The following is a 20304-nucleotide window of genomic DNA, read 5'->3' as shown; positions in this document are numbered from 1 at the left end:
CATCCACTTACTTTTCCTGAGCGCATTTTTTTGGTGTAAAAAACACGTGAACACATTCTCACTTTTATTTACAACTTTATTATTTCAGCTTTGGTCACAATTCAAAGCACAAACAAATAAAATAAACACAAAACAGTTGCTCCCCCCCCACCCCCCAATACCATCAGGTTTTCCCTCAGAAAAGGGCAGCAGGGCCACAGCAGAGCTCGACAGTGACATGGTGACAAACGTTCAAAAACGCGCTTTGTTAAGAAAATAAGTGCAGAAATTAGCCTTTTTTATAGAGTGAGACTTTTTTTTTTTGTAAAGAAATGTGAGGAAAAAGTGTGATGAACTGTGGAGAGCTCCAATGACCCCAACTAACCCTGCATCCAGATATCAAGCGCACACTCTTCATACACATCAGTACGGGGTCCAGAACATTGGGTCAGAAAAAGTTGGAACCTGCTGGTCATCAGAGACAGAATCTGTAGATTGGGAAGAAGAGAGAAGACGAGGGGAAAAAAAAAAAAAAAAAAAAACAAACATGGTCAAACGGGAACACTTTCCTTACAGGCAATATGTACAATTTATAGGAGTATTTTAAAAGGCTCCCAACAATATTAGGCAACTGAGTAGAGAAGAAAGCCATGTTCTGCTGGTCTACCAGGTCACGCAGCTTATCCAGCTAACACCTGTGAGTCACACACCTTGAGTTTGATCCACTTCGAGGAGGAGGTGGATCCAATCCATGTTGTCGTTGGTCAGCTGATTCCTGAATGGAAAGCCCAAACCAGGAGGAGAGCGAGGCGGCCGGCGGTTCATCTCAAGATTCTGTTGAGAAAAGACGTCGTGTGATTTTGTTCTGAAACAGTGCACCCGAGTTTCACATCAACCTCTGATCCTGGACGATTCTGTAGGGAGGGCCTTGACACCATCTGGTCCAGAGGCAACTCAGCCCCTCTCTCCTCAAAGATAGCGTCCTCACAGAGGTCAGAGGTCATTTGTGCGAGCTGGTTCTGACTGTGAGAATAACATGGTTTAGTCTGCAAATAATGTTAAGAAAAATAACATTCAACCCAAGACACACTTGAAACATTTTTATCATTAACACAATCTGCAAGACCCACACGTTTACTTTAATGGGAAGAGTGTTTTTATATATATATATATATATATATATTAAAATAAAAAACCTGAGCTAGTGTCACTCACAGTTGATCCACTGGGTCCACTGTATCTGCATCACCGGGTCGGGTCTCGCTGGGAGGGTCCCACATATGAAGGGCTCTCCTCCACAGTCGCACCTGCATATCCCATGAGCGTCGGCTGTACTTCCGGTACTTGTTTGGTGTAGAGGGGTGGAGCTTAGGATCACGTTGAGGTCTGATGGAATTTAGAAACAAGTTGATCATTTCTACGGAGCCCTGGAAGTGTCATGCATGCGTTTATTTTTTTTGGGATGTGGCATGCACGGCTTTATTTTTTTTGCACAATTAGAGATCATTTTTATCTCATAATGCGTATCTCGAGATAAGTTAGAGATAATTTTTATCTCAAGATACACTCGTGAATATCAACGCATGCGTAGCTGCCTCTCTGTCAAAGCATTTTGTATGCGGAAAAAAATGTCATGCATGCAACATATGGTATCATTTTGAGTAGAAGCCACTTGATCAGAGTTTTAAAAGTGCGCAGACTTTTCCGTCGACAATATTCTGACTTGCAGACAGTGAATGACAACATTGACGAACAGTTACGAAGCCATGGGAGACATGGTGGTTACAGGAACTAATCGTTTGAGATAAAAATCATCAAGATCACTATTATCTCACACTTAAAAAAAAAAAAAAAAAAAAAAAAAAAAAGTCATGCATGTCACTTCCAGGGCTCCATACATTTAAAATCCTTCGACCATATAATGGTTATATTTCATAGGCATGTCTCCTGGAGCTGGGTCAAGGATGGAGGTATAGGGCAAAATGTAACTGAGGAAAATCACGTGATTCCTCAACTTTTAACCACCAGATAGGTGAGGCTTGGAAGAGTTGGACAGCAAGGCCAACACCCAGCCTTTCCTGAACAGGGAATGAAAAGCCAACAGCTCCATCTTGTGGCCAATTACAACTGTGCAGCGGTTTTCAAATATTCAATTGCCCCACAGATATTGGAATTGGATTAATTTCAAAACATGTGCATGGAACGAAAATCATTTTTAAAACTAAAACGACTGATTTTCCTGAATGAGATCAGATGGTGTGCAATGGATTTATTTATTATCAATTAGAGGAACAAACTATTCAGTCGCTATTGTTTATTTAATAAAAATGCAGTCGTTTCCCGAAAGAACACCAGAAATTGAACAATAAGGGCTTCACTGTAATATTAGAAAATGGAAGTGATTAATTTTGAAATCTTGAAAATGTAATTTTCTTGCTAATAATTATTCACGTTTATACAAAAGGCAAGAATGACCCAGATGTTTTAGGTGACAGTCCCAGTTGCATTCATCATAAAGGGCTGAAAAATAAAGCAAAAACAAAACACTCACTTGGGCACCTGCAGCAGGTAGTTCTGGTAGCCGCTGGTGTTCTTGCCATACTGGATCTGCTTCTGTCGTCGCTTCAGAACAGCTGCGTTGGTCTCCGTGTTGGCAGGATCCGGCATGCGAGAATAGCAGCGTCCCAGTGGAGTCCTGCAACCAGAAAAAGACCAGAAGGTCACCCGGATCACATTTAAAATCCTGGCATCACAAACCTCTTGTCCAAGTCATCTGTTCCCACGGCGATACTGCTGGTGGACACTTTGAGGATACAACGCTCCAAGATGGACGGCCTGTAGAATTGAATGGTTGAATTAGTCCATAACACTGAGTGCTTTCATTGTGTGTGGTTAGAGACTCAGGAGAAGTCAGAGATGAAGGTGGGAGACGAAGCCATTGAGGTCAGATGGTTTGACACGCTGAGGAGTGACGGTGTAGCACCAAGAATATTTGAAAGGAGGAAGGGAACCGGTGAGGTTCATGACAGGTGACACTAGAAAGGGAAAAACAAGTTAAGGTGGAAGACCTGCTGAGGTAACCTAGATCAAGGTGGAGGAAGATGAAAAAGTTGAGATGCTTCAAACCTGCGAGCTTTGGCAACTCTCTCTCCGACTCGCGGCCCAAAAGCAGGTGGTGACGGCACAGGAGACGCGTTACTGCAATGAGAGAACTTGCATGGCAAACCAGGAACATCTTGCAGCTTTGATCATATATGTTATGACTTGAGGTCAGCGATATAAAACACTGGGTCTTTTACTAGACACAGACTCACTTGTGTTGGCTTACTGTCGACTTGGAAAATAAGATCACGGCCATGGACGAGAACTCCTCACCTGACAAGGCTGTCGTAGACCGAGCTGCACCCAGGGAGGAGCCACGGTTCGGGAGTGGGACATCTGTCCATTTGTGGGTCAGGAAGACCGGTCCACACAGCGGTCGACCAGCCGCGCCCGCAGACACAGGAGCATGGGCTGAAACAGAAACTGAAGCCAGGACCATCAAACTGAGCTTTTGGTTGAGTGAATAGTCATTGAACAGACATGATTTGGACACGTGAAGATACAACAAGATTGTTTGAGACACGAGAAAGGAAAAAAAAGGAAGACATGCAGCAGGTTTCATGGATGTGGTGATTGAAGGTGTGGCTACAGAGGATGAACTGGATGGCTTAAAATGGAGGACTGATGGGGAATGATGGGAAAAGAAGTGTTACAATTTTTTATTTTTATGATCTCCTCTCTTCATCTCCTCTATCCCTCGGAACTAGTTTCACTTCGGCTCAGTTTTTGTATCACTTGTTGGTAAATTCAACTTATTTACTCCAAATTAGTCACTGGCCTGAACATGCTGGTGTTGAAAAGTCCCCATCTGAAGGTAGCTCTCAAAATAAGAGCATTACACTAAACAACTTCCTTCTAAACATGACGACTTGGCTTCGCCACTGGAAACACGCCACAGAAATCGAGGTTTGTAACCTGGTCCAACGACGACTTCAGGCCAAAGCGCTAAGTGACTCACCTGGGAGAGAACCGAGGATCTTTAGCTGCCGGTTCTGGTCCCGGACCGCTGCTCGTCATCTTGAGTTTGGCGCCTTCTGTTCAGGTCGGACGCCATGTTGGCTTTCAGAGCGCTTTAATTAGGCGCACCTGCGGGAGGGGGCGGTGTCTACCGTAACGACTGCGAGCACGCTGACGTCATTTTGTATGACGTTAGAAAGTTGACCTTTGTTTGATTTTAAACGTTGGGAATGATAGGGATGCGGATGTTAAAAGTGAGTAACAGCTACTGTCCTGATTGATTTAAAAAAAAAAAATTAATTAAAATTTTTAATACTCAAACTGAGCAAAACAAAAGGATAAAATGAAGAAATTATTATGGAAATATATGAGGAAATAGACATGGAAATATAACTGAAAAAATATATCATTTATGCACAAAGGGGAAACAACTCCATCCACATTTATTTCCGTTCATTTTTGTTATTTTTATAAACAGATACAAACATGGAAGATAGTTTAAATCCAAAAGTGACGAAATTACAAATGTTTGACCATATATTTACAGGCTTGATATGCACAGATTAAATCAATAAAATCATTTTTAAGATTAAGATTTAAAATGTACTTTCGTGGTAGGGAACGTTTATTTTAGTTTGCGATGTATCTCTTTGGACGCTAGATGTCACCAAAGATTATAAAAAAAAAAATAACTGAAAATTAACCTTTGACCGGCGAGAGAAGAATTTAAAGACAATAATGAACGATAGGTTATTAAAATATTAGCAGTTCCTCACACATGAAAATAAAAGTTCTTATGTTGATCATGCAGTTTACTTAAGAAAATTATATAATTTAATCATAACTATAGCCTGTAACTAATTCTGACGTAAATCATTTGACGGGTTAAGATTATGAAATGGAAGTCCGGAACACTGTTGAGTTAAGACCTGAGACTTCACAGCTGGCTTGAGTCCATTGCAGAGATAACCAGAGGATGGCTCTACATCGTCAAAGTACTCCATTCAGGACACGAGCCAGAGCCACGCTCAGATGATAAGACGGAGGATGGTGCAGGACATACTGAGCACTAGATGGAAGTAGAGTGTTCAAACCTTTATGGGCAGAATTCTTGTCAGTGGAGGCCGACTGGGCTGTGATTATGACCCCAGCAAAACTAGTCATGACCACAAGACGTGCTGTGTAAAACATCAGGCTGGTGTAAGCTCGACCGTACCCTTGACATCTGTCCACACTGTCCAGCTCTTTAAAAGGAAACTGACACATCAGCACAATTTGGAACAGAACATTAGGAGACAGACCATACTAGAGCGATGGCTGCTGCTGTGGCTCTTTTGGTGACAATGGTGGCATGTCTGAGTGGAAAACACACCAACGCAAGTCTCACCCTGACTGACAAACACCACTGCATCCAGGCGCATTCCAACTTTCGGTGACTCTGTTGGCCTCAGCTGGTGTCCATGGCCCAGACTGAAGCTCACCTGGAGAGTTGGATTTTCTAAATTCATCCTGGGGGCTGAAATGGACTTCGGACTGGGGCCGGTAGTGTGGCCAACCGGTCGTAAGTCGGATTGGACATAAGTAGAATGTCATTCAAAATAGCCGACGCGAGGGTTATAGGTACTACTGTAGTGGTAGATGGCTGTGTGAGAGTGAGATGTTGGGATACTGTGCTGCTATAACTGTCGTACGAGATGCCGGCTGGCTGCCATAATTGTCGTACGCGTTGCCGGGCTGCTACGTGCTGCGGTCCCAGACATTGAATAAAAAAAAACAAAAAAACATCTGTTGACCGTGGTCGTAAGTACGCGTGGACGTAAGTCGAGCAAGATGTTGCTTGTATATTGTCTGACACCTGCGTCACGCTGCTGAGAAACTCAGTCATGAGTTTGAGCTGTAAAGAAGAACTTAACACTTCTCCAGTTGAGTTAAGGTTGTCCTCAAGGAAAGGAGCTTCCAAAGACACAGTGCAAGAGTAATGAAGAGTTTTGTTGGCCTCAGCACTAGAGCCGACACCAAAATGTGAACCATAACCTTTATCTCAGAGGTAAAAAGAAGTAAAGGTCAAGGTAAGGTAAGGTAAAGTTGTGTTTGACTGGGTTCCTGTGGTTTTTGTCTATCACCAATGATCATCTGATCTTTGAAGAGGTATACCTTAAAATAAGACCAGAAAGAGCAGGCTGATCGAATTTGATCGCAAATGTGAACGTTCCGGTCAATCACAGAAGTTGTTGCTGGATCGATCTTATTGCCCTTGAAGTAAGTGTGAAGGAAGTGTGGTCCAGCCGCAGTAGTCTCTGGAGGTGGACTCATGAATCAGTATGGTTGGCTGTTGAAATGCTTGAGTTATGTGCTGTTGGGTGGTGATGAGTCATGGGATCTCAGTCATGCATTGGACACTCCTTGCTCCCTGGACATGGACCCGGCTGAGTGGACCCCACTACACAGAGAGTGGATGAAAATCACATGACCATCCTGACTGCAGTTTCTGTTTACTCTGAAACTTGCCATGGTAACAATGACTCTGCAACAAGTTTGCTCCCAGTGAAGTGCATTACTCACAACCTCTTCCAAAACAGGGACCTCTTTTCCCAGATGTTTACTCATTAAATATTAACAGTGTCTGTGTTGTCAGTAAACATTACTGACTTCAATCCAAAGGGAGGTGCAATTCACCCTAATGATCTTAATGAATCCACTGGGAAGGACAAACAGGGGACACTGGCAAAATAACAGGGTCAAAGTCATAGAATGAACTTTGAAGAAAGTTCATGATAAGTTCACTTGGCAGGGGCCAGTGATAAGTTTTGGATTATTGATCTGGTTTGTGGGCAAAGTGTTGGAGCAACCGTGGTCCGTAATTGCTCCTGTGTCAAGAGTCTTATGTTTTCTAAATATATAACAATAGCAATGTGGTTGACTAGACCAGGGGTCCCCAAACCTCTCAGCCCGTGACCTCCAAAATAATGCCGACCCACCCAACCATGCAAATGTACAGGAGTATTCAAACACGTACAGGCCTTCAAATAAAAGAGCATAAGAGAGCACCTTCAATATTATTCCTTTATTCAAGTTCAGGTTAGGTCAGTCAGGTTTGACCCAGGACCCGCGGTTTGTGACCCCCTCTTTAGGAACCACTGGACTTGATGAATACAAACAAGAGGCCAAGAGGTAGCCACTGGCTTGAGGTTAGTGTCTCCTGAACTAGTATCAGCTGCTCACGTTCTCCATCTTGTCATTGATCTGAGAACTCTTTTGTTTATTGATCCAGTTGATCAGTCTAGATGAGTTTTCTAATGTGTCGTCAAACTTGGATCACATCTAGTGATGAACATGCCAAGTCAGTCTTAGTTTGCGTTTTGCTGAACTGAACAGATTTGTGTTATGCCACACACATGCAAGTCTTCAAAACATCATTTCCAAAATAATGCACTGGATTATTGTGACTCGATCGGGCAACAACATGCCAATATAATGTTGGTTTAATATTTAATTTTAAACCAAATGAAATAAAACAAGTAGTCACAATGGCTTTAACATGTCTTTATACAACTAGAGTGTATATGAGTGTGATTTGAGCTGACGTAAGGAGTGAACTTTTCAAAGAAAACTTGCTGATCTCATGTTTGTTTGAACTGCTGAACAACAACTCGGCTCTTGAGGGGCCCGTCTGAATAATGTATGTGATTTAAACAAGAACTTAAGGGAATTCATTCTATGTAAACACACACTTGTCCAAAGGGAGACGTCTGTGTTATGAAACTTCACTCACTCTCTGTTGAATGCAATGTCCCCTGTCAACAACATGTTTTCCAAACTGCCTATCTTTCCGCCATTTTGGCACACAATAGCCAGACAAACCTGAGGAACATGTCTTCCTGGCACCAATTAAATTGTACAATATTAACTTAAACTTTTTCAAATGTTCTCCAGTGTGAGTCTGTGTGAACATCTCAAAGTTGGCTAGACTTTATAGCTTAGCCATCCATCAAAAGCCACCTCTATTGGTCCTGTATCACCACAGCTTTGTTGCTCTTCCCATGTCAAGTCTGGAGGTCTTTGTTCAAGTATTTGTTTGTATTGCTCAAATGACTGTACGTGACAGGTGAGCTATTTTCTGTTAGCAACACAGCTAACAGGTAGCACAAGTTGCTTTACTGACGGTGGCCTTAAGTGGACAAAAATGTAGTCTCACTAAAGAGGGATTCCACAGGAAGAATCAATATCTACAAAAGTAAAAAGTAAGTAATTAGCCAGTGTCGCAGATGGTTTTATAGCAGGTGAACTGAAAACAAAAACAATTGTCCCCTGCAGTTCTCAAAACAATCCGAAATCCTTGTGAACTGTGGTCAATGTACGACTGCTTGTGCACATTTACCAGTTCTAAATTAAAAGTACAAACTATATAATGTTTTCCAAACTTAATTTTTTTAACAGCAATAATTAAAAAGTATGTTTTTTTTATTTTTAGTAGTCACTTTGCTTATTGGTAAAAAACACATTACATATAATATACTCTCAGGTAACTAATAATCAAAATGCTTTCATGTATTCTTCACATATGAAGCTGCTATACTGACTGGCCCTTTAAGGAAAACTTTGGATGATGAAATCTTTGTTTGTGACTTTCAAACTTCACCCAGCAACTTAACTCTTGGGGGAAACTGAATAATTAATGTGGTTTAAATAGGTCCTCAGGGGAATTAATCTTTGTTTTGACTAACACTCACCTCCCATGAACTTCTGTATGATGAAACCCGTCTCCAAAGTTTGGTCAGGATTTGAATCCTGGTGGCCGAATCATGACCTTTTACAGCTGGTATGATGTGTTTACTATGTGTGGAAAAAACACTGACACAGACTTCATTGTTGAACCTTTTGACCTTCTTACTAAAATGGGGTCAAATTGTCATGAATGTTTGTTGTCATTCCAATAAAGTAACACTGTCTCTCATGTGCCGTGTTCTCTGGGTAAAAATGCAACGATGCCAAATGGACTTCCCACTTCTTCTAAGTCACCTGTGGGTCCAAAAATGTTGGTCCTCTGACTCACAGCACAGGATAGGTGAGCGTTATCATAGATTTTCTATTTTCCTACTATTATTCATCAGTGGTTGTGGAGTATGCTGAACCACCTCCATCACCATGTGGTGTTCTGCAGTAACTGTAGTGGAACAGGCAGAGATCATTCAGTATTGCGTCCTGAAACCTCTGTTCTGATTGGTCTGTTGTTAGTTGTCTGCTGAAAGGTTATTAACGTTAATGAAAACTAATGAAAAAACAAAAGTACAATGTCAAATCATTTTCGTTAACTGAAATAAAAATGAAAAATAGAACTGAAACTGCATCGTCTGTTTACAAAACTAATCAAAACTAACTAAAATTATACCGAAACTGTCCCTCGTATTCCCTCGTATGTTTGTTTCATAAAGAAGCATTTAGAGATGATTTAAAATCTGTATATTTTGCTCAGCTGGTGTTATGACTATGGTCATAGCACAGGATACAAGCGGCTGAAATGACAGGTGGCGGGCATCTCCTTTAGAGACAGGGTGAGGAGGTCTGTCACTTGGGAGAGAATCGGTGTAGAGCTGCCACTTCTCAGCAGAAGATAAGCGGTGGAGGAAGGATGGAGGCTTGAATTGATCAGAATCCGAACTTTCTGAAACATCCAGCTGTTTATACTGCCATTTAGACTCTCAAAAGCTAGATGGTCAATGAATTCAGAGCCCCTTCCGTCACCGCCCGGTTCCCTGCTGCAACTCTCGCTTAACAGCCGTTGATTTGTAATTCATCTATTGTGGATGTTAGCTGCAACCAGTCTATGATCTGTTCACCAGCTGCAGCTGTTCCAACTTCCCAACTTAAGAAACTTAAGTTTTGGCTCCTCGCTTCCTGAACCCTCTCCTGACAGAACAGTGACACATCTACTCATAGAAATCACGTTTTTTCATGAGTTTACTTTTGAATATTTCGATTTATAAGCTAACAACCCCTCTGAAGCAAACTTTAAGATGACGAAATGTTTTTGTGACCGTCAAACATTACTGAACAACAGCTGAATAATTTATGTGTTTTGAACAGGCAGATAAAGTAACTGGTCCTCTGAGTCTCTCCTCATCAACCCAGGAGTTGGTTTGTTGGGTTCTTCTTCATGATGAAACTGTTTTGATAGGTAAAAATAGCTCGTGTTTTCAGTGACACACACATGAGCACATTGGGAGATGATGTAATGTTGACTTTCAAACTTCACTGAACTCTTGAGAGAATCATCAGACTGATTAATGAGTCTTAACAAGTGCCGGAGGGAACTCAAACACAGAATGTTTGAGCAAACATGACACTCCAAACAACTTAGTTTGAAACTTGTACCTGGTGATGTCACTGGTGAAAACTTTGTCTTGACTGCTAAGGGTTTCAAATTGGAAATGTAAGATTGTGTGTCTTGCTCCAGCGCCTGAAATCGTCCTTTTAGTCAATTCTCCTATCACTTTTGGTGCCCTTTTAAAAAAGATGACAAATCTTAAGGTGCGAAAACTAATTCACTTTCAAAGCTACACTACAATGTCAAGGTCAACCATAACGCTCCTATAGGAATATGCCCCATTAAAAAGGTAAAACATTATATTATTATAAATTATTATTTATTTATTTATTTATTTATTTAGTTATTATTATTATTATTATTATTATTATTAGTAGTAGTAGTAGTAGTAGTAGTGGCAACCTTGGGCCCCACAACCAGGTTTGCACTGTGGCCCCTAAATGACTGAATATGCCACTGCACATGAGACGTCTTGTGTTGGCTGCGTGTAATTGAGTCTTGCCCAAATACTGAAATTGCCACAGTATTTCTGAGGTCATCATAGGAAGGAGGACAAGTCTGACTACAACACTGGAGATTTTCATGTTTTGGTGCCCTGGCGTTTCCTGACGTCTCAGTCGTCGAATTTTTGTGGCTCTAATTTTCTGCTTTTTGCCAAATCTTGGGTTGCTTAAGGCTGATTTGAAGACAAACAATATGACTTAGGTCAGATTTTTGATTTGAGGGCAACAGAGGTGGACTGTGGCTCCGTTTTAAGCTTTTATCAGAGTTTGTAGGCCAAACTTTGGGGGAGTTTGAGGGAAGTGAAGTTGTGGCTTTTTTCAGTCCTGCTCCCATTCATTTTCAATAGGGAATATCTTTGGAATTTTGGGACCTAGGTCCAAGAAAGTTAATGCTCTGTCGAGCATTCACGCAATAATGAAATGTTATAAGCCACTATTTTACATGCACAAACAAACAAGGAGAAGCCATCCGATAATAAAGCAAGTGGCCAAGGCCTCTGGTGTGAGTCATTGCTGTGCACAATGCGGAGCTGTGTCCTGTCCTGAGTGTCATCCGTCTTTCATGCTCTTGTGCATAATAAAGTCACAGTTTTGACCTGATGTACTGCTCTCACAGTGCAGCACAGCTGACGTAAAAGAAATATGAAATATAGTAATTGATTTCATTTAGTTTGAGTCTTAACTCAGTACTTAACCAAAATATAGGAACTTTTTAAGAAGTTGACTTTAGGCCGCACGAAGAAACCCTCCGGTGGGATTCTGGGGAGGGATGAAGTGAGGTGATCAGACCGCTGGAAAAACATTTAAATAGACTGGAGCCATGTAGTCCTGCTCTACCTGTATGGCCTCCACAACATCTCAACAGGATGTTTTTCGGAATCACCCATTGCTCGCACATGTTTTTTTATCAAGATTTTTCAGCATTTTAAATATAATTTTGGATCAGAAGACAGCATGCATTAGTTGTTGCCATCGGACCTATGACATCCAACAGCACCACGGGCTCACAGTATCAGGGCGTCGTGGAGAAAGTCCTGCTCGCATCGCTGACTGTTATTCCAAGTTGCACGTTTTTCACTGTTAATGTCATTATGTTGTTTACGCTGCGGAGCAAGCCAGTGTTTCGAGAGACGTCTCGCTTCGTTCTACTCTTCAACCTTCTATTTGCTGACACTTTTAGGACGACACCTGTGGCTCGCTCATCTTGTGGCTGCTCCCGGAAGCGGCCCAGTTTGACACAGTGTACCGGTTGTTTCTGTTCATTTCGACGGGTGCCATCATTGTAGGCAGTCTGGCTGTAGTCATTCTAGCTGCCAGGTCCTCCTCAGAAAGACAAAGGTCAGCCAGAAAAATCCATGACACAATGACACTGCATGTGTTCCAGCTGGGGCTGAGTCTTCTGTCCACCATGCACAGCGGGATGCTGAGGGCTACTTTTAAAATAGTGTCACGTATAACTTTTGTTCGCATTAAGAACGTTCTTTACGTTTGTTTTTTCATCTGTCCCCATTGCTTGAGTTCTCTAATCTATGGTCTCAGAGACGCCGCCATCCGACCCGTCCTCTTGAGCAATCTTGGCTGGCGACTCGGAACTGATAGCCAGATACTCACTCTTGATTCTGAGAAACAGGGCTGTGTGATTCATAACATATGATGGCTTCGTTCACACAACCGTGTAAAAAAAATGAAATTTACATGATGTAATCTCAGAAGGATGTGGATGCATATATATTTTTTATGACCTAATCGTACAGATTTCTTCCCATGTCCCCGATAATTCACACCCACACTCAAACAGGGTTGTCTCTGACAGAACGCCACAACACCTGTTCTCACCTGAGTGTGATAACAGTGTTTTTAGTTGGATTTGCAAACACATTTTGGATTCAGTAAAGTTGCTAACTCCTGCTATCCAAGACTGGGCTACAATGTGTATTCTTCTTCAAGACGATGATGCCGAATAAGGGAGACCTGACCTGGATTTGGAGCAGGGGTGGTGCAATAAGCATGTGTGCTTGTCCAGATTCACAACTCCTTTACTGCACTAAATAAACACACAATTCCACAACATGGATCACTGTCTTCATGACCTTGCTGTGCTGCTGGTGTGAGATTTTATTATTTCAGCGTCCTGGCTTAAGTTCAATATTGCTGCTAAAGTTGCTGCTGTGGATGAAGGTAAATAAACAGTCTGAAAAACCTGTGTTCCACGTCTTATTGAAAAGCATATTTTTATTCGCATATTCGTCAATACACAGAAAGCATGAAAAAATAAGGCTCTCTTAAAAAAATGCCAAAGTGAAAGATGTATATAAAATGTACACTGTGATGGCAACAATATCCCTGTAAATCTAAGGAGCCGACACTGAATAAGTCTGCAGGAATGTGAACTGAGTTCAAGCCCCAGACAATGTTCATTGTGTAGTAAAATATGGCGGCCTTGTTCCTCTGAACGGCCTCCCCAATAAGCATCCCTGCATTGAAGTGACACCACCAGACAAGGATCCCTTCAGCAGGATGGCTTGTGGCTCCCTGCTCCTGCGAGTCTGTTATCCATTCCTGACCCAGACCAGGTTCTTGGTTCTTGGCGGTTTGTTGCTTGCTTGCTGACACTTGGACCTTGAGTTCATTAAGAAGAAATCTTATCTTCCTCTTACTCAACCTTAGTTCAAAAGTCTTTCATTTTTAATGCAGAAAGATGGCACCCAGTGTGACTCACAACACTGCCATGGGCAGTGATGCTTGTTGTGTCCTCGTGTGTTTAATTTGAGAAACATCTGAACTTCGTGGTTCACGCCCTATCTGTCACTCAACTGGTTTCCAAGTGGACACCTGAACCCTCCTCCTCCATCTTAAATAGGAGCTCCAGAGCTGCTGACCTGATCCTCCCTCATAGAGGAGACACAGCAGGTTCCAGCTGACTCTTCGACAGTGAAGGTGACTTAATATTCATATGTCATTGTCTTACTTCATCAGCAATAGATGTTGTTGAAGGTTCTTTCTCTGATCCTGCAGATGTATAATGGTGTCGAACAGCAGTGTGGCTGTGGAGCGTCAGTCAGAGCTGGAGCGAATCATGGTCTCTGTTTTCACTGGTGTGCCGTGTGTTGTGCTGCTAACCATTAATGCCATCATTCTGTTCACCCTGAGGAGTAAACAAGTGTTTCGGGAGACGTCGCGCTATGTTCTTCTGACTAACCTTCTTGTTGCAGACTCTCTTTTCATGATGATCAGTCAGATCCTGTACATTCTGGCTAACAGCAGAGTTTTCTTAACATATCCTGTGTGTGGCACATTAATCGTCTATGCCATGCTGACAGAAAGCGTCTTTCCTCTCACGCTGGCTGTGATGTCTATAGAGAGATATGTGGCTGTGTGTTTTCCTCTCAGACACTCCTCCATCGTCACCATGAGATCCACAGCAGCAGCCATCGCTGTAGTGTGGGCTTTCCCTTGTGTCAATGTTCTGATCAGTGTTGTGCTGATGTGTCAGTTTCCATTTGAAGAACTGGACAATCTGGAGATGTCAAGGATTTGTGACTCATTTGTTGTGTTGATGGTTCCAGTGGCTGCTGAATATGATCGAGTCTACAACATCTTGTTGTTTTCCACAGCAGGTTTTACTATGACGTCCACTTTTATTGCAGTCTTAATCACAGCCAGGTCGGCCTCAGTGGAAAGAAATTCAGTCCGTAAAGTTCAGAATACTCTGCTGCTGCACATGATCCAGCTGGTGCTTGGTCTCTCCTCCAGAATATTCATTCCTGTGTCCGTGACTCTTTTTCCAGTCATGCGCTGGATCAGTTTTGTCCGTATGATGAATGTCATGTATGTGTTGGTTGTTCTTCTCCCCAGATGTCTAAGCTCCCTCATCTATGGTCTCAGAGACCAGACCATCAGACCCGTCCTCTTGTCTAATCTCTGCTTTGGATTCACACTAGCTGCAAGGAATCAGATCTCGTAGTAGTGTTTCACCAGACTCTGACTGATGAGTGACTGAATGAATGTGGTAAATAACAGGCAAACAGACACTGACAAATTGTTCAAAATCTACCCCTGAAAATGTTCCTGAGGCCTTTGTTTGGCCAATTTAAGAAACTTAAGTTTTGGCTCCTCGCTTCCTGAACCCTCTCCTGACAGAACAGTGACACATCTACTCATAGATACGAATTGTTTTTGTGACCGTCAAACATTGCTGAACAACAGCTGAATAATTTATGTGTTTTGAACAGGCAGATAAAGTAACTGGTCCTCTGAGTCTCTCCTCATCAACCCAGGAGTTGGTTTGTTGGGTTCTTCTTCATGATGAAACTGTTTTGATACGTAAAAATAGCTCGTGTTTTCAGTGACACACACATGAGCATGATCACATTGGGAGATGATGTAATGTTGACTTTCAAACTTCACTGAACTCTTGAGAGAATCATCAGAATGATTAATGAGTCTTAACAAGTGCCGGAGGGAACTCAAACACAGAATGTTTGAGCAAACATGACACTCCAAACAACTTAGTTTGAAACTTGTACCTGGTGATGTCACTGGTGAAAACTTTGTCTTGACTGCTGAGGGTTTCAAATTGGAGAAGTAAGATTGTGTGTCTTGCTCCAGCGCCTGAAATCGTCCTTTTAGTCAATTCTCCTATCACTTTTGGTGCCCTTTTAAAAAAGATGACAACTCTTAAGGTGTGAAAACTAATTCACTTTCAAAGCTACACTACAATGTCAAGGTCAACCATAACGCTCCTATAGGAATATGCCCCATTAAATAGGTAAAACATTATATTATTATAAATTATTATTTATTTATTTATTTATTTATTTAGTTATTATTATTATTATTATTATTATTATTATTATTATTATTATTAGTAGTAGTAGTAGTAGTAGTAGTAGTAGTAGTGGCAACCTTGGGCCCCACAACCAGGTTTGCACTGTGGCCCCTAAATGACTGAATATGCCACTGCACATGAGACGTCTTGTGTTGGCTGCGTGTAATTGAGTCTTGCCCAAATACTGAAAGTGCCACAGTATTTCTGAGGTCATCATAGGAAGGAGGACAAGTCTGACTACAACACTGGAGATTTTTATGTTTCGGTGCCCTGGCGTTCGGTCTCAGTCGTCGAATTTTTGTGGCTCTAATTTTCTGCTTTTTGCCAAATCTTGGGTTGCTTAAGGTTGATTTGAAGACAAACAATATGACTTAGGTCAGATTTTTGATTTGAGGGCAACAGAGGTGGACTGCGGCTCCGTTTTAAGCTTTTATCAGAGTTTGTAGGCCAAACTTTGGGGGAGTTTGAGGGAAGTGAAGTTGTGGCTTTTTTCAGTCCTGCTCCCATTCATTTTCAATAGGGAATATCTTTGGAATTTTGGGACCCAGGTCCAAGAAAGTTAATGCTCTGTCGAGCATTCACACAATAATGAAATGTTATAAGCCACTATTTTACATGCACAAACAAACAAGGAGAAGCCATCCGATAATAAAGCAAGTGGCCAAGGCCTCTGGTGTGAGTCATTGCTGTGCACAATGCGGAGCTGTGTCCTGTCCTGAGTGTCATCCGTCTTTCATGCTCTTGTGCATAATAAAGTCACAGTTTTGACCTGATGTACTGCTCTCACAGTGCAGCACAGCTGACGTAAAAGAAATATGAAATATAGTAATTGATTTCATTTAGTTTGAGTCTTAACTCAGTACTTAACCAAAATATAGGAACTTTTTAAGAAGTTGACTTTAGGCCGCACGAAGAAACCCTCCGGTGGGATTCTGGGGAGGGATGAAGTGAGGTGATCAGACCGCTGGAAAAACATTTAAATAGACTGGAGCCATGTAGTCCTGCTCTACCTGTATGGCCTCCACAACATCTCAACAGGATGTTTTTCGGAATCACCCATTGCTCGCACATGTTTTTTTATCAAGATTTTTCAGCATTTTAAATATAATTTTGGATCAGAAGACAGCATGCATTAGTTGTTGCCATCGGACCTATGACATCCAACAGCACCACGGGCTCACAGTATCAGGGCGTCGTGGAGAAAGTCCTGCTCGCATCGCTGACTGTTATTCCAAGTTGCACGTTTTTCACTGTTAATGTCATTATGTTGTTTACGCTGCGGAGCAAGCCAGTGTTTCGAGAGACGTCTCGCTTCGTTCTACTCTTCAACCTTCTATTTGCTGACACTTTTAGGACGACACCTGTGGCTCGCTCATCTTGTGGCTGCTCCCGGAAGCGGCCCAGTTTGACACAGTGTACCGGTTGTTTCTGTTCATTTCGACGGGTGCCATCATTGTAGGCAGTCTGGCTGTAGTCATTCTAGCTGCCAGGTCCTCCTCAGAAAGACAAAGGTCAGCCAGAAAAATCCATGACACAATGACACTGCATGTGTTCCAGCTGGGGCTGAGTCTTCTGTCCACCATGCACAGCGGGATGCTGAGGGCTACTTTTAAAATAGTGTCACGTATAACTTTTGTTCGCATTAAGAACGTTCTTTACGTTTGTTTTTTCATCTGTCCCCATTGCTTGAGTTCTCTAATCTATGGTCTCAGAGACGCCGCCATCCGACCCGTCCTCTTGAGCAATCTTGGCTGGCGACTCGGAACTGATAGCCAGATACTCACTCTTGATTCTGAGAAACAGGGCTGTGTGATTCATAACATATGATGGCTTCGTTCACACAACCGTGTAAAAAAAATGAAATTTACATGATGTAATCTCAGAAGGATGTGGATGCATATATATTTTTTATGACCTAATCGTACAGATTTCTTCCCATGTCCCCGATAATTCACACCCACACTCAAACAGGGTTGTCTCTGACAGAACGCCACAACACCTGTTCTCACCTGAGTGTGATAACAGTGTTTTTAGTTGGATTTGCAAACACATTTTGGATTCAGTAAAGTTGCTAACTCCTGCTATCCAAGACTGGGCTACAATGTGTATTCTTCTTCAAGACGATGATGCCGAATAAGGGAGACCTGACCTGGATTTGGAGCAGGGGTGGTGCAATAAGCATGTGTGCTTGTCCAGATTCACAACTCCTTTACTGCACTAAATAAACACACAATTCCACAACATGGATCACTGTCTTCATGACCTTGCTGTGCTGCTGGTGTGAGATTTTATTATTTCAGCGTCCTGGCTTAAGTTCAATATTGCTGCTAAAGTTGCTGCTGTGGATGAAGGTAAATAAACAGTCTGAAAAACCTGTGTTCCACGTCTTATTGAAAAGCATATTTTTATTCGCATATTCGTCAATACACAGAAAGCATGAAAAAATAAGGCTCTCTTAAAAAAATGCCAAAGTGAAAGATGTATATAAAATGTACACTGTGATGGCAACAATATCCCTGTAAATCTAAGGAGCCGACACTGAATAAGTCTACAGGAATGTGAACTGAGTTCAAGCCCCAGACAATGTTCATTGTGTAGTAAAATATGGCGGCCTTGTTCCTCTGAACGGCCTCCCCAATAAGCATCCCTGCATTGAAGTGACACCACCAGACAAGGATCCCTTCAGCAGGATGGCTTGTGGCTCCCTGCTCCTGCGAGTCTGTTATCCATTCCTGACCCAGACCAGGTTCTTGGTTCTTGGCGGTTTGTTGCTTGCTTGCTGACACTTGGACCTTGAGTTCATTAAGAAGAAATCTTATCTTCCTCTTACTCAACCTTAGTTCAAAAGTCTTTCATTTTTAATGCAGAAAGATGGCACCCAGTGTGACTCACAACACTGCCATGGGCAGTGATGCTTGTTGTGTCCTCGTGTGTTTAATTTGAGAAACATCTGAACTTCGTGGTTCACGCCCTATCTGTCACTCAACTGGTTTCCAAGTGGACACCTGAACCCTCCTCCTCCATCTTAAATAGGAGCTCCAGAGCTGCTGACCTGATCCTCCCTCATAGAGGAGACACAGCAGGTTCCAGCTGACTCTTCGACAGTGAAGGTGACTTAATATTCATATGTCATTGTCTTACTTCATCAGCAATAGATGTTGTTGAAGGTTCTTTCTCTGATCCTGCAGATGTATAATGGTGTCGAACAGCAGTGTGGCTGTGGAGCGTCAGTCAGAGCTGGAGCGAATCATGGTCTCTGTTTTCACTGGTGTGCCGTGTGTTGTGCTGCTAACCATTAATGCCATCATTCTGTTCACCCTGAGGAGTAAACAAGTGTTTCGGGAGACGTCGCGCTATGTTCTTCTGACTAACCTTCTTGTTGCAGACTCTCTTTTCATGATGATCAGTCAGATCCTGTACATTCTGGCTAACAGCAGAGTTTTCTTAACATATCCTGTGTGTGGCACATTAATCGTCTATGCCATGCTGACAGAAAGCGTCTTTCCTCTCACGCTGGCTGTGATGTCTATAGAGAGATATGTGGCTGTGTGTTTTCCTCTCAGACACTCCTCCATCGTCACCATGAGATCCACAGCAGCAGCCATCGCTGTAGTGTGGGCTTTCCCTTGTGTCAATGTTCTGATCAGTGTTGTGCTGATGTGTCAGTTTCCATTTGAAGAACTGGACAATCTGGAGATGTCAAGGATTTGTGACTCATTTGTTGTGTTGATGGTTCCAGTGGCTGCTGAATATGATCGAGTCTACAACATCTTGTTGTTTTCCACAGCAGGTTTTACTATGACGTCCACTTTTATTGCAGTCTTAATCACAGCCAGGTCGGCCTCAGTGGAAAGAAATTCAGTCCGTAAAGTTCAGAATACTCTGCTGCTGCACATGATCCAGCTGGTGCTTGGTCTCTCCTCCAGAATATTCATTCCTGTGTCCGTGACTCTTTTTCCAGTCATGCGCTGGATCAGTTTTGTCCGTATGATGAATGTCATGTATGTGTTGGTTGTTCTTCTCCCCAGATGTCTAAGCTCCCTCATCTATGGTCTCAGAGACCAGACCATCAGACCCGTCCTCTTGTCTAATCTCTGCTTTGGATTCACACTAGCTGCAAGGAATCAGATCTCGTAGTAGTGTTTCACCAGACTCTGACTGATGAGTGACTGAATGAATGTGGTAAATAACAGGCAAACAGACACTGACAAATTGTTCAAAATCTACCCCTGAAAATGTTCCTGAGGCCTTTGTTTGGCCAATTTAAGAAACTTAAGTTTTGGCTCCTCGCTTCCTGAACCCTCTCCTGACAGAACAGTGACACATCTACTCATAGATACGAATTGTTTTTGTGACCGTCAAACATTGCTGAACAACAGCTGAATAATTTATGTGTTTTGAACAGGCAGATAAAGTAACTGGTCCTCTGAGTCTCTCCTCATCAACCCAGGAGTTGGTTTGTTGGGTTCTTCTTCATGATGAAACTGTTTTGATACGTAAAAATAGCTCGTGTTTTCAGTGACACACACATGAGCATGATCACATTGGGAGATGATGTAATGTTGACTTTCAAACTTCACTGAACTCTTGAGAGAATCATCAGAATGATT

General features: G+C 42.3%; 3 protein-coding genes across 3 annotated transcripts; 2 read left to right on the top strand and 1 right to left on the bottom strand.

Annotated features, from left to right (window-relative positions):
• Nucleotides 1-178: 178 nt before the first annotated feature.
• Nucleotides 179-4185, bottom strand: slbp2 (stem-loop binding protein 2). The gene is made up of 9 exons (XM_053847800.1): nt 4040-4185; nt 3355-3504; nt 3106-3177; nt 2737-2814; nt 2531-2674; nt 1195-1365; nt 876-1002; nt 690-813; nt 179-467 (listed from the first exon to the last, which is right to left on the bottom strand). The coding sequence occupies exons 1-9, from the start codon at nt 4096-4098 to the stop codon at nt 403-405; spliced, it is 990 nt and encodes a 329-aa protein (XP_053703775.1). The 5' UTR covers nt 4099-4185; the 3' UTR covers nt 179-402.
• A 9703-nt stretch (nt 4186-13888) lies between these two features.
• On the top strand, nt 13889-14830 carry LOC128748093 (odorant receptor 131-2-like). Its single transcript, XM_053846487.1, has one exon. The coding sequence runs from the start codon at nt 13889-13891 to the stop codon at nt 14828-14830; it is 942 nt and encodes a 313-aa protein (XP_053702462.1).
• Nucleotides 14831-18889: 4059 nt separating this feature from the next.
• Nucleotides 18890-19831, top strand: LOC128748092 (odorant receptor 131-2-like). Its single transcript, XM_053846486.1, has one exon. The coding sequence runs from the start codon at nt 18890-18892 to the stop codon at nt 19829-19831; it is 942 nt and encodes a 313-aa protein (XP_053702461.1).
• Nucleotides 19832-20304: the final 473 nt, after the last annotated feature.

The sequence above is a fragment of the Synchiropus splendidus genome, chromosome 17 (assembly GCF_027744825.2).
Source record: "Synchiropus splendidus isolate RoL2022-P1 chromosome 17, RoL_Sspl_1.0, whole genome shotgun sequence".
Classification (NCBI taxonomy): Eukaryota; Metazoa; Chordata; class Actinopteri; order Syngnathiformes; family Callionymidae; genus Synchiropus; species Synchiropus splendidus.
This window is presented reverse-complemented; position numbering and strand designations above follow the sequence as displayed.